We start from the raw sequence: 14,262 nt of genomic DNA, 5'->3' as shown, positions 1-14,262 counted from the left end.
TACGAGTTGTGCATGAAGGAATCTCCAGACAGCAGCCAGAATGCAGCAACTTCAGGTACGGCAAAGGAAGGACAGTCCCTGTTTACTTCATTCATGTGTTTACTGGGTTCATGGACTGAGGATGGGAGGAGGATTCGGTATTCGGTTTTGGCAGAATCTTAACCAAAAAATCTGGACTCAGTGCATCCTTTTTCTAAACCAAACCAAATGGTTTTGTTTAAATTAACCACCTGTTTAAAGACAAAAGTATTCCGGGTTTCCCTCAAAACATAAGTGAAAATGCAGTTTACTTTAACGGGAACACCATTTTTTGGGACGCAGGGTTGTCTAAGCACATGTCGGTGCAGCTGTTTACTCTGTGCTTTCTACAAAACACAGTATATATATATATATGAATACTAGTAAATAAAGACAAACTGACACCTATGGCCTTTCTCACACTGCAGCAAGACGTGCCATTCTCTTGCAGTGGAAAATCCCTTGCCCTCCCCCCCCCCTTCTTGCTCTCAATGGATAAAGGATGCACTTCATTTTATGAGATTGGAGAAAATAAAATACTCCCTTCATTTCAAAGAACTGAAATTCCATAAAATCTGGCAACTCTTCCTAGATCATAATAATAATAAATTGAATTCATATAGCGCTTTCACAAATTCAAAGTCGCTTTACAGGGCAGGTAGATAATAAAAACAATGCAAAACAAAATAAGATTCAGGCACAGATGAAAAGGGAGGGGGGCGTGGGGCTAGGGATAGGCAGAGGTGCAGAGATGGGTCTTGAGGCGAGACTGGAAGATGGTGAGTGAGACTCAGAGGTGTGGATCTCTTGGGGGAGGGAGTTCCAGAGCCTGGGAGCTGCCCTGGAGAATGCTCTGTCCCCAAAACTGCAGAGGTTGGGGGCGACCTCTAGCTCACCCAGTAAGAGCGTTTGCCCCATGTTGGCTGAGTCCTGCATTTGGGTCCAAGCCTCGCTACTTACCTCTCTGACAGATCGTTACAACTAATGTAAATTAATGAAAATGTATACAATAATGTGATGTCCGACACGTTTTATGAAGAAGAAAGCTTTGACAAAGTAACAAGTTCCATTTGGCCAACACGTGCCACCCACCCCTTCCCCAACCTAGAACGTATCCCAACGTTACAGTTGTTGCACTGTTGTGAACAGAGAAGCGTGTATAGCCAGCGCAGCAGCACAACAGCTGTGTCTGTCTGTGCCTGCCCTGTGGGGATAGTAGACATTTTTGTGGATTTGTTGGCATCTGTCGTTCAAGAATTATGTGTTATGACCTTTATTTGTTTTTAACTAAATTGAGCTCAAGGTTTTCAAAAAAAGTGGTGGGTACAAAATTACTCATGTGGAAATCTGATAGCTATGCATACTCACCGAAATTGACGCCTATGCATATGAGCATGCATGATTTGTATGTCTATGTATATGTCAATGCATGCATGGCCTATATTAGACTACCAGTACCACTATTACCTGTATCAAAACCCATTTTTCATTGATACCTCTCTGTAAGGGAGGGAAATGGGTGGGAGTTGGGGGTGAACCGTCTCTTTGTTAGTACCTTGTTTCACAGAATGACTCTTTGTATTAGTTTCACTTCACGGATGAGGTGTAATATGTATCTGTTATGCTCAAAATCCCACACTTTTGCTAGATTTTGAAATACAGATGGTAGAGATATTTAATTTTGCTTTTCTATTTGAGAAGAAAGAAGTAAAAATAAGCTGCAGTGTGAGTTGCCAGTGGTGCTGATTGGTTATGCTGCTGCAGAGAAAAACTTCTCAACTGATGCTTCCTCACTTGTTTACATGCTGTTAAGTGAGTCTCAGGGCTGTTAAGTGAGTCTCAGGGGTGTTTAAAGTTCAAACCTCAGTGGATTATTTCAGAAATGCTTTTCTTTTTTCCTTCTAACAGACTGCAGGTTGGAGGAGACTTTTTCACGCTGATTAACATTTAAGCATTCAGGCAGAAGAAGAGGGATGTTGAATGTTGAGTTAACAACAGAAAGACTCTGAGCAGCATTGTGTTTGTCTCTGCCCGACGAGTTTACAGAACTGAAGTCTGTTTTCCTCTGAGCTATGGGGGGAGTTGAGCTGTACAAAATCCCACAATGGGACTTTGTAAAAACTTGTTATTTCACCCAGATATGTGTGTGGTTTAGCAGGACGCAGCAGCATGCACGCTTAGGCAGTCTTGTCTCAGCTTGGGTTAGTGCTCTGAGTGCATGTTCATACTTTATATAATAATGTGTGTGCTCCTTTTAAATGCACAACAGAAATCTGGAAATAGTTTTGGTTTAACCCTCCTGTTGTCCTTGGGTAAAATTTGACCTGTTTACAAAAACTTTCTATATCAGAACTATGACAAAATAACGTTGGAAAAAGCTTTTTTTTTTAAGGTTAAAGTGACCAAAAACATCTGAAAAAGCGACAAAAAAAAAAAATTTGAATAAAATTTACAAAAACGTCAAAGTGTAGAAAAAGAACAACAAAATGTTGAAATTTCGACCCAGAAAAACACAGTTGCATGGTCAACGGGAAGACAATACAAGGGTTAATGAAAATGAGAAGTTAGATTGAGTGGCTTGTAAGTCCTACTGTAAGTTAGGCCACGGTTCCACTTTAGTCAATGAAAAGTTGACTTTAAATAATATAGGTAAAGATCAAGTGTTCAGCGCTGCAGCGAAAGTGAGCCATTTAACAGATCAGCTAAAAAAAACAGACATTTAAAAGGCAACAAAAGGTCATTTCAAAAGAGCATGTTGGACTCCATGTAAAGCAGGCACATTGTCAGAAGTTCTGCTAGTAAAAGGTTAAAGCCATTTGTTTTTTAAGAGCCTGCCTCTTTGATATATTTGGGTAGGCAGTTTGGAGCACAGCTGAAAAAGGGTTGGCAGGGTTTAGAGTAATCAGAAAACCAGCAGAAGAGGATCTAAGGACTCAGGAAGGAACATAAGAGGACAGGCAATCTGTGACCCCGGACGAGCCCCCAATATGTATTTTTCCGTATCACATCTCAATATTCTTGGACAATTATGTACAATAATTACTTGGTGCAATAATTTAAACATTCACAAAGAGACCGGTGAGAAAGGCCAATAACATTGTATGTGACTACACACACCCCCTGGCATCTCATTTGAAACTACTGCCATCTAGGCGTTGTTTCTGCCAATCCCTTCTGACCAAGAACAGATCCAAATTCTCTTTTGTACCACAAGCCATAAAGGCCTTAAATCACTCAAAATAAGATAGATGTCCAGCTGGCCTGGTCATACCCAAAGGTGTATAGTGTATTGTACTACTACTGATGTAGGGACTATTTGTTTGTATCATATGTCTGATGTCTTGTCATGAAGTGCCTTGTGACTGTGCTGCAAACCCAACTGCCCCACGGGGACACTAAAGTTATCTACTACTAATAATTTACCAGTTACATGTGCAATATATGGGGCAACGCCTGCAAGCTAGTTCAGGCAGCCAACTCGAGCTGCGTGACATGCCTCACTTCCCGTTTCTTTTACCAAACACACCCCCTCAATTTGGCGGTCTATTTCACCCAGGCCAGTCAGTTACTCCGCTCAGGAAGGTGTAACAGGTCTGTCAGAACCTGCACATCCAGGTTCAGAGACAGCTTTTTCTCCACAGCCATCACAACTCTAAACATCCAATTACAGAAATAGGACTTAGTCATGCTAAATGATTATCTTGCCTGTTTTGCACTGCATTTGCACTTTTTCAGCACTGTGATCTTTTTAAAATTTGGTGTGAGTACGGCATGAGTAAGTGTATGAATGTATACTACTATGCACTAGGAGCACCTGTCCCATTATGTGTATGTGAGGGTATGGTTTGTGGAAGGGTATGCCGTGTGTGTATGAATGTATACTTCTAGGCACCAGAAGGAGTACCACTTAAAGGGGTGATAGAATGCAAAAAACGATTTTACCTTGTCATAGTTGAAAAACGACAGTTTGGAGGGTAAATAGGACATACATAGAACCTCAAAATCCCATTGACCCCTCTTTCCTCTGCACATCTCACAATTTGAAACTGCTACTGAAAACGAATCTGAACAAAGCTAAAAGCTGACGTCAACTTCTCAACTCCTTCTTATTTGGCTCTACCTTCTATCTTTGTAACGCCCCAAAATGTACATACTAGTCTTCTAAATCTATGTCGCGCAAATCTCAGAAATTTTATACATTGTTCATCTGCTGTTGCATTAATAAATTCACTTCTGAGACTTTTTTTATGTGAGAAATCAACTATATAAATCTCAAATATGGGCCGTTTTACAAAAATTGATGGCTAATTGCAAATTGAGTACAGGACTGTTTCGGAGTTCAGGAGCTCCACAGTATGTTGTGACAGCGGCACAGTGCCTGCCCGCATCACTGGCTTTCTGCCTGGACTGTCAGACCCCACTATCAGCTGCACGCTGGCTGGAGCTCTCTCAGGAGATACGGCCCAGAGAAAAGGAGTAGATATCGGACATCTAAATATTCAAGATCAGACCATATAAGGCAGAAAAGCTCTCGTTTCAGTCCAGTCCCATTTAACAGGGTAGCATTAGGGGCCAAAAAAACAGCAAAAGAGACAGTTTCAGCCCAACCAATGTTACATACCCTATTAGGAGACCTTATGAACAGCATGAAATACCCTATATAACCATTCTATCACCCCTTTAAATTATGTTGTGACAATGTTTTACAATGACAAATAAAATTATTCTGATTCTATTTAAGCTACACTATTTCCCTATCTCTGCCTTGTCAATGCTGCTGCTGCCCTGCAGCTGCATCGCTGCCCACTGTTAGCCCCCTCCAACCACCACCACCACGCCAGCATCCACCTGCAGGCTCCGGCCAGTGGGGGGGAAGCTACTTTATCATCACTCCCCAATATCTCACGTAAACTCAATCTGTGGGGAGTGATGAGGTCGGAGTCTGGCCGGCCACACACAATGTTCTGCTGTTATATAAACATTTCAAACGTGAGTTGTCTGACTGAAGTGTTCTTATTCACTATTTCATACTCTACTTATTCATGTCCGTACTATGTTCACACTGCACTACAATAGCATTTGTACAATCCATTGTTCTAGAAACAATCTGTTTAACCTATTCTGCCTTTACTTCTTCTTACTGTAGCTGTGTTACTTTGTTACTTTACGCACATAATGACTTGCTCTTTTCTTACTCTTTATTTTACCTTGAATTTGACTGTGAGCAGCTGCAACTTTACAGTTTCCCTGAGGGGATGAATTAAGTATTCTGATTCTGTATATCTTATAACTGGTGCATGGTTTTTAACTATTCACTCTATTTGTTATTGGTTCTGAGATTTGTATTTATTGTCCTTGTTTTTAATCTATTTTTACATATTTTAATCTATGCATTCTTACGTATTTCTGAATGATTGCCTTTTCCTGTTGCACTGCAAGTGGCTGGTGGAGAACAGTCTTTAATGTATGTAAGTACAGTAACTATGACACTATGACAAATTTTATTCCAGCTAAGAAAAGACGAAAGTTTTGCCCTTCAGGGCCACCGTACAAGGCACTTTCTTGTGTGCGCTGCTGAGTCTGAGGAGCACATTTCATTCCTTCATGTTTTTAACATTCTTGACCGACAGTAAACTCTGAATCTGAATGTTATAAACCGGCTCACAGGAACACAAGGAAACAGGGAGATGCATGCTAAACTTAGAGTTAACAAACTGACATGTTTAAACTAAAATGCAAACATAATGAGAATGAGATGTGGGGGTCAGGATCAGTCATGTGTGAGGGCGTAAGAATGCAGTGAACAATGTGATGTGCATGCTTGTTAAAATAAGTAGCTTGGGAATACTGGCAAGGTGTTTCCAGTTACTTCGTAATGACTTGCAAGTGTACAAAGTCACACACACAGACACACAAACACACTTTTTATTGTAACACTAAAAAGCGCTGCTGAAGTTGGTCGATACGTCTGGCTTGCAGTTTGCGTTCCAGTTGGTTTAAATGTGAACAAAGAAACCAAAGCAACTTAAAATGTAATCTTCTCTGCACTAACAGGGTGTGCTGGTAAGATAAATGTTGGCTTAGTTACGTTAAAGTGTGTGTGTGTATGTGTGTGTGTGTGTGTTAGAATATCTTAAAGGATATCTGTGCTGTGTATATTATAATCACTATATACAGTATTATGACAATAAATGGTTATTCTGCTTTGAAAGCCCAGCAACATCGGACTGGTTAAACTGGTGAAATCCCAGTGAGAAGAGCTGCCGCTGTTAACTGGGACACTGAGGCAGCTGCACGTGTCGCCGTGGTTACCGTTTCCATGGTGACATCAGAAATTACTCTGGACGTTTTTTTCTGTTTTCTTCCTTGCTGAAATTAAACCCCTGGGAATAATACGTGTGCGTGCGCGCGTGCGTGTGTGTGTGTCTGTGTGCGTGTGTGTCGGTGTTGGTATGTGTGTGTGTGTGTGTGTGTGTGTGTGTGTGTGTGGGTATGTGTGTGTGTGTGTGTGTGTGTGTGTGTGTGTGCGTGCGTGTGTGTGTGTGTGTGTGTGTGCTCACTGTGAACTGGATCTGACAGCCTCCCATGATATAATCCAGAAACGAGTGCATCTTGATGATCTGCAGACAGAAAAAAAAAACACACATGAAGATGAATATTTGATATTTGATATTTTAAAGGTTTAAATGATGTAACATCAAACAGACTGAAGTCTCACTTGCATCAGCTGTTTGTTTACCAGCTGACTAGCAACGTCCAATCAGATTCATGCAGGTTTTTACTATATTAGTTGTAGAGCAGCATTTCACTAAAGCTGTGAAAAGACCAAACTAACACAGGACTTTGACCCACGACTTTTGGGGTTCATGTCCCGTTTGAAAAGAAAAGGAAACAGAGAGTGTTTTTTTTTTTTTACTTTAGGGACCAAATGGAGCTGCGTCACGTTCTGCGTCATGTGGTCACCTTCAGGAAGTGAAGTCACGTCTGATTGTAACCCAAACCTCCATCTTTTCATCACCTTAACTCAGTAGTTTTGGGGTCTAAACCCTAACCAGACTGGGACCGTTTTCACAACGTTAACCACGTGGTTCAAACCGCCACCGTTACCTTCTCTGGTTTTGATATGAGGACCGAAAACTGTCCTGTGGGTCGTATTAGAGAGGGGAGAAACGCCCGATATCCTTGTATGGTTTTTAGCAGTGTTTCTCAAATGGAGGTATGTGTCCCCCTATGGGTACTCCGGAGGACTGCAGGGGGTACGTGTCCCCCTAGGGGTACTCTGGAGGACTGCAGGGGGTACGTGTCCCCCTAGAGGTACTCTGGAGGACTGCAGGGGGTACGTGTCCCCCTAGGGGTACTCTGGAGGACTGCAGGGGTACGTGTCCCCCTAGGGGTACTCTGGAGGACTGCAGGGGTATGTGTCCCCCTAGAGGTACTCTGGAGGACTGCAGAGGGTACGTGTCCCCCTAGGGGTACTCTGGAGGACTGCAGAGGGTACGTGTCCCCCATGGATGTATTAAGAGAACTGGTTACAGTGTTCGGCGGGAGAGTGCTCAAAAGCGCATTAAGACAACATGGCGCTCGGCTCTTCCGCATTCTTCGCCCATGACGTCACGATGGACACGCGCACTAGCAAGAATTTGTTTGTGTTGTCGTAGCAACCGGTAGCAACATGCGCGTTCATGAGCTTCTCTCGCGCGTCTCTACATCGGTAAACGTAGCGTAACTCATGAACTTGCCATTTCATTGTCTAAAATATTCAATATACAGTGTTCATTATAATACTTCACTTTCACCATGTATTAATTAGTAATGCTTATCAAAATAAACGATGGATGTTTTGAGAAAACCAAGGCGTCTGTAACGTTATCTATGTACAGTGTTACCATTCTCTCATGCTAGCTACCACTGATGTTAGCTACTAGCTGATAGCCCTGGCAGTTTTGGGAAACGCTAATGACGTTACATCCACGTAACAGTCTTTACAGCATCCATCCATCCCTCAGGTGTATCATAAGATAATACCATGGATGTATTAATAGAACACATGGTGAATTACAGCCATTAGCTGCTGGAGCTACATCTATTAGATTATTACAGCTACAGGACCAGGACTCAAAACAGTCATATGAGCATGCGCAGTGCAGGCGACGCGGGCGGGGGCGCAGGCCCGATGGTGTGCTCGCTCCATTATGCACGTTCATCATTTCAAATTTAATAATTCTGTATTCGCTTCTAGTGAATGTTAAAAATGTTAAAAATGTAACGTTTTAAACAAGGACCCTTTCATTGTTCAAGCTGGTAAGTTATATACCCCGAAACTAATGATCCGCTGAAATATAGACGTTTCTTTCGCCATGTAATGTCTATGTGAAAAGTCTTTCTGGGCCATGGGGTGCAGTACCACCGTTATCCGCTAGTTAGCTCCCGGTCCCCAAAAGCAAAAGCAGCTCAATTGGTTGTGGTTAGGCATTGACCTCGCAAGTGGTTAAGGTTAAAGCTGATTGGTCAGGGGATAGGACCTGAAAAAATGGGGTTACGTTACCTTTCGTTCTCATAGATGCCTAGCCAATAAATGCTATTGAAGAGCGGGTCTTGGCGTGGCCATAGTGGGATTCGTAATATTGCGTCCCCTAGGGGGTACTCTGGAGGACTGCAGGGGGTACGTGTCCCCCTAGGGGTACTCTGGAGGACTGCAGGGGGTACGTGTCCCCCTAGGGGTACTCTGGAGGACTGCAGGGGGTACGTGTCCCCCTAGTGGTACTCTGGAGGACTGCAGGGGGTACTTGTCCCCCTAGGGGTACTCTGGAGGACTGCAGAGGGTACGTGTCTCCCTAGAGGTACTCTGGAGGACTGCAGGGGGTACTTGTCCCCCTAGGGGTACTCTGGAGGACTGCAGAGGGTACGTGTCTCCCTAGAGGTACTCTGGAGGACTGCAGAGGGTACGTGTCTCCCTAGAGGTTCTCTGGAGGACTGCAGGGGTACGTGTCTCCCTAGAGGTACTCTGGAGGACTGCAGAGGGTACGTGTCTCCCTAGAGGTACTCTGGAGGACTGCAGAGGGTACGTGTCTCCCTAGGGGTACTCTGGAGGACTGCAGAGGGTACGTGTCCCCCATGGATGTATTAAGAGAACTGGTTACAGTGTTCGGCGGGAGAGTGCTCAAAAGCGCATTAAGACAACATGGCGCTCGGCTCTTCCGCATTCTTCGCCCATGACGTCACGATGGACACGCGCACTAGCAAGAATTTGTTTGTGTTGTCGTAGCAACCGGTAGCAACATGCGCGTTCATGAGCTTCTCTCGCGCGTCTCTACATCGGTAAACGTAGCGTAACTCATGAACTTGCCATTTCATTGTCTAAAATATTCAATATACAGTGTTCATTATAATGCTTCACTTTGCCATGTATTAATTAGTAATGCTTATCAAAATAAACGATGGATGTTTTGAGAAAACCAAGGCGTCTGTAACGTTATCTATGTACAGTGTTACCATTCTCTCATGCTAGCTACCACAGATGTTAGCTACTAGCTGATAGCCCTGGCAGTTTTGGGAAACGCTAATGACGTTACATCCACGTAACAGTCTTTACAGCATCCATCCATCCCTCAGGTGTATCATAAGATAATACCATGGATGTATTAATAGAACACATGGTGAATTACAGCCATTAGCTGCTGGAGCTACATCTATTAGATTATTACAGCTACAGGACCAGGACTCAAAACAGTCATATGAGCATGCGCAGTGCAGGCGACTCGGGCGGGGGCGCAGGCCCGATGGTGTGCTCGCTCCATTATGCACGTTCATCATTTCAAATTTAATAATTCTGTATTCGCTTCTAGTGAATGTTAAAAATGTTAAAAATGTAACGTTTTAAACAAGGACCCTTTCATTGTTCAAGCTGGTAAGTTATATACCCCGAAACTAATGATCCGCTGAAATATAGACGTTTCTTTCGCCATGTAATGTCTATGTGAAAAGTCTTTCTGGGCCATGGGGTGCAGTACCACCGTTATCCGCTAAGCGCTACAAAGCAGCTCAATTGGTTGTGGTTAGGCATTGACCTCGAGTGGTTAAGGTTAAAGCTGATTGGTCAGGGGATAGGACCTGAAAAAATGGGGTTACGTTACCTTTCGTTCTCATAGATGCCTAGCCAATAAATGCTATTGAAGAGCGGGTCTTGGTGTGGCCATAGTGGGATTCGTAATATTGCGTCCCCCTAGGGGTACTCTGGAGGACTGCAGGGGGTACGTGTCCCCCTAGGGGTACTCTGGAGGACTGCAGGGGGTACGTGTCCCCCTAGGGGTACTCTGGAGGACTGCAGGGGGTACGTGTCCCCCTAGTGGTACTCTGGAGGACTGCAGGGGGTACGTGTCCCCCTAGGGGTACTCTGGAGGACTGCAGGGGGTACGTGTCCCCCTAGGGGTACTCTGGAGGACTGCAGGGGGTACGTGACACTTCTTGCAAAATATTTTTCAGTTACAAGGCTGTAGTTACTTCTACTGTCTTTTTTTTCTCCAAGTTTGTCACTTTTTTCGAACTTTGTCACCTTTTTTGAATTTTTTGTCCCTTTTGTCGCCCTAGTGTTGCCTTCGTTCTTTCTACTGTGTTTTTTTCAAAGTTTTTATTACTATTTTCGAACTATTGCCTTACGTCCTTCTTTCTACCGTCCTTTTCCAAGTTTTTGTCTCCTTTTTCTATCATCATTTAAATGTTTTCCAGGTCCAAGGCTGTTGTTTAGTAAATCTATCGCTGACATCTCGGTATTCTCCCTCTTTATAGAGACTTGTTTTTTTCTACCAAACATTATTCACACTGGTTATGGGGTACATAGCTTAAAAAAACTGGGGGAACATTATTGAAAAACGCTTAGGACCCAGTGCTGTAGAGGACTGGTTGGATAAAGAACAGAAACACCTGTGCAGCTGAGATAAAACCCTGAAGCTCAGATAAACCTGCAGCTCTGATCTGGACTCCACACACAGACTGACCTGTAACCACAACCATGATAATCATTTTTAAATCCTCCTGCAGAGTTTAGAGTTCCTTCTTTCCAGGCAGCCACTGGCTTCACTTCCTTTCTATAAATTATAAAATAACTGCAGAGAGATATTGCTTTAATATTTGCGTCACATGCTTAACCTTGAGGAACTAAAGGAAAGTCTGATTTGGACCCAAACCTCCATCTTTTCATCACCTTAACTCAGTAGTTTTGGTGTCTAAACCTAACCAAACTGGGACCGTTTCACAATGTTAACAACGTGGTTAAAACCGCCACCGTTACCTGCTCTGTACGTATATCGCCATATGGTTTGGAGGACTTGTTAGTTGGCTAACTCCATTTAAGATTACCTTTTTATTACCTGTTTTTTTATTCAAACTGACTCTTCAAACTATTTTGATATATCAGGCTAAACTTCCAGACATACCCGACTTCCAGCTTCTCTCTGAATGTGCATATTTGTTTCTTTGCTTTGCTATATGAATGAATTATTTTAGGAAGACTTCTAAATTTCATCCAACTCTCTCTCTTCCTAAAACTGAACAGCTGTTTTGAGGCATTCACTTTTCTGTTAAACCAATCAGAAGCTGCCATGAATTTCATGAGCCGATCACAGCATGACAGCCCTGCTTTATATCTGTTCTTCTTTCTGCTGCTGTCAGTTGTCATTTCAGGCAAAGAGTGCAACCCTCCTCCTCCCCTTCCACCTCCAGTCATCGTCACCCACGGCACCCTGAGACTCTGTTTACACGTACATGGTTATTTTTACAAACGGAGACATTTCCCTTCGTTTACACGCAAACGGAGAATTCTCCTCTGAAACCGAGTCTTTGTAAAAACCTCCGGCCAGAGGGGAGATTTTTGAAATCTTCGTTTGCACATTTGCACGTAAACTGAGACAAACGGAGGTTTAGGCAGCCGAGAGAGAGAGAGAGAGAGGAAGTGATTGGTTGCTGTTGTTGCTATTGTCTGGATTCTGATTGGCTAACGTGGGCTTGAGCTTCTCGTTTACACCGCCACCTACAGGTCTGGCGTGCTCTTGGCTGCATTGATGGCATATATACACGGGTACGTGTAAACGAACACTTTTCTGACAGCTGTGCACGATGTTATTTTTGAAAACGGAGAGGTTGAAATGTCTGTTTATGAAAATAGCCGGCCACGTGGAAACATAGCATGGGTCTCTTTCTCCAGGCAGACCGCTCCCGTCAGCTCCTCGGTCCGGTCTTCGGGCTCCTTCACACCACCACCAGTGTCTAGACTCCATCGGGAGGGATATGTCTTGGTTTTTCTACCCCTTTTAAAATGATTTTATAACGATGGAGTCTAATCTCCAAATACTCTGTACATTTCATATTATGTATATGTACAAATAAACCTTTGCATATCTGCAACGAAGTCTCTCCATATTGAAATATCACCGTAGCCTGACTACCTTTATATGTTTGGGTTTTGGAGTGTTGGCCCCTTGGTATTCCTGCCTCCGTTGCTCTGACAGACTGAGATCAGACAGGATGTTTAAGAAACTATCTGCAGCTTGATTATCATTAAATATCAGCTATCAGAAAATGGTCAGTGTTTCGGCCTGCAAACCTGCTCTCATTCTGTCATCTCAGCACTCACTCGCCTTCCTGCTCTTAAAAAAACATTTGGTTTAATGTCCTGCCTCCATCCATCGATTGCAAATGAGCCATCTGCCTTAAGAGCAGCTCAGTAATTTGTTTCCGTGTTTTTGCTGCGCCTCATTCTGTGACACTTAACTCATTTTGAAGCGGGAACTTTTCATGTGTCGAGTGTCATCAGGCTAAATGTTATCTGGCTCTCGCTCGGCGGGCGGAGGCAGGATTCCCCTGACTCGTCTGAGAACCGTTCAGCATCGTCTGGCAGCAAATGTCAGGTTATTCAGGCTGCTCAGCGCTCTCTAATTGGTTTAGTCTGTCAGCCAGCAGCAGCGGCAGCCTCCGAAAATAACAAGAAGCTTCATCTCAACTGGAAAGATCACGTTTGAATGCAAACGTAATTTCACTAAGCGCAACGCTGGAAAAAGAGAATCAAATCCACGGCAAGACGTGGACAGTTTGACATTCATATATAATTCTCACTTACAGTTTGGTCCAAATCGAGCCCTGAAAAAAGGTCCTTAGCAATCACAGAGTTTAAGGAATCTGATTCTTCACACCGTTGACTCATCATCGTCTTCTTTCTGAAGAAATTCTTTTACAGGGCAGAAAGCAGTGTTGTAGTACTCTCGTCTCGGAATCGACTGCATTTTTACTCTGTCTAGACCCCTCAAAGTCTCGTACTCAACCCCTCAAAGATTCGGTCTTACCCCTCGAAGTCTCGGTCTTAACCCCTCAAAGTCTCGGTCTAGACGCCTCAAAGTCTCGGTCTAGACGCCTCAAAGTCTCGGTCTCGACCCCTCAAAGTCTCGACCCCTCAAAGTCTCGGGGTAGACCCCTCAAAGTCTCCGTCTAGACCCCTCAAAGTCTCGGTCTAGACCCCTCAAAGTCTTGGTCTCTACCCATCATAGTCTTAGTCTCTACCCCTCATAGTCTCGGTCTCTACCCCTCAAAGTCTCGGTCTCTACCCCTCAAAGTCTCGTTCTTGTCTCGGTCTCAATACACTCTGGTCTTGGTGATAACTTGGTCTCTGTTTAGGTGGTCTCGACTACAACACTGGTAGAAAGCAAAATAAACGCCAGAATTTGAAGCAGAGTGAGACGTCTTCCTGCCAATCTCTCTCTCCCCTCTCTGTCACACAGGCAATGCATTCACAGACCAGCCAATTGGATCTCTCTCTCTCTCTCTCTCTCTCTCTCTCTCTCTCTCTGTCTCTTTCTCTCTCTCTAAAATGACCTGTGATTGGCCAAAGCCTCCGGTCACAGGCTAGATTTTCTAAAGCCTGAAAACAGAGCCAAGAAAAGGTGCAGAAGTCTCGTTTCCCCCCAGAAAACGTGTTTAATAATATGTATAGTAATAATTTTAATTAAATTAAACGATTATTATGGGATTTTTGTGGCCTGGATACCAGCCGAACTTAGCCCCGCCCACAACATTCGAGGTCGGGAAGTTCGGTATGGACTTGCTCCATTGAGGAGCAATTATTGCCCGAACAGGATCTGTTCGGACCAATCAGATTGTCGGACAGATGATCAACAGAAACAGAATCAACCACATCACCAAAGAGCGCTTGGGTTGGATTTGTTTACAACAGGTGGCTGCCGCTGGAGAACTGAGATG

At 43.7% G+C, this 14,262-nt stretch overlaps 2 protein-coding genes across 4 annotated transcripts in view; both read right to left on the bottom strand.

Annotated features, from left to right (window-relative positions):
* LOC120562999 overlaps positions 1 to 14,262 on the bottom strand; it is a gene marked incomplete in the record, with an annotated part of 504,869 nt that overhangs the window by 338,937 nt on the left and 151,670 nt on the right.
* Positions 1 to 14,262, bottom strand: part of cpne4a (copine IVa) — a 94,582-nt gene that overhangs the window by 20,384 nt on the left and 59,936 nt on the right. For all 3 annotated transcript variants that reach the window (XM_039807015.1, XM_039807017.1, XM_039807016.1), the window contains one exon: positions 6,579 to 6,638. In XM_039807015.1, coding sequence (XP_039662949.1) covers positions 6,579 to 6,638 — 60 coding nt within the window. The remainder of the gene's footprint in view (positions 1 to 6,578; positions 6,639 to 14,262) is intronic.

Source organism: Perca fluviatilis, chromosome 7, assembly GCF_010015445.1.
Source record: "Perca fluviatilis chromosome 7, GENO_Pfluv_1.0, whole genome shotgun sequence".
NCBI lineage: Eukaryota > Metazoa > Chordata > Actinopteri > Perciformes > Percidae > Perca > Perca fluviatilis.
Note: the sequence above shows the minus strand (reverse complement) of the source record. Positions and strands in the feature narration are given on the sequence as shown.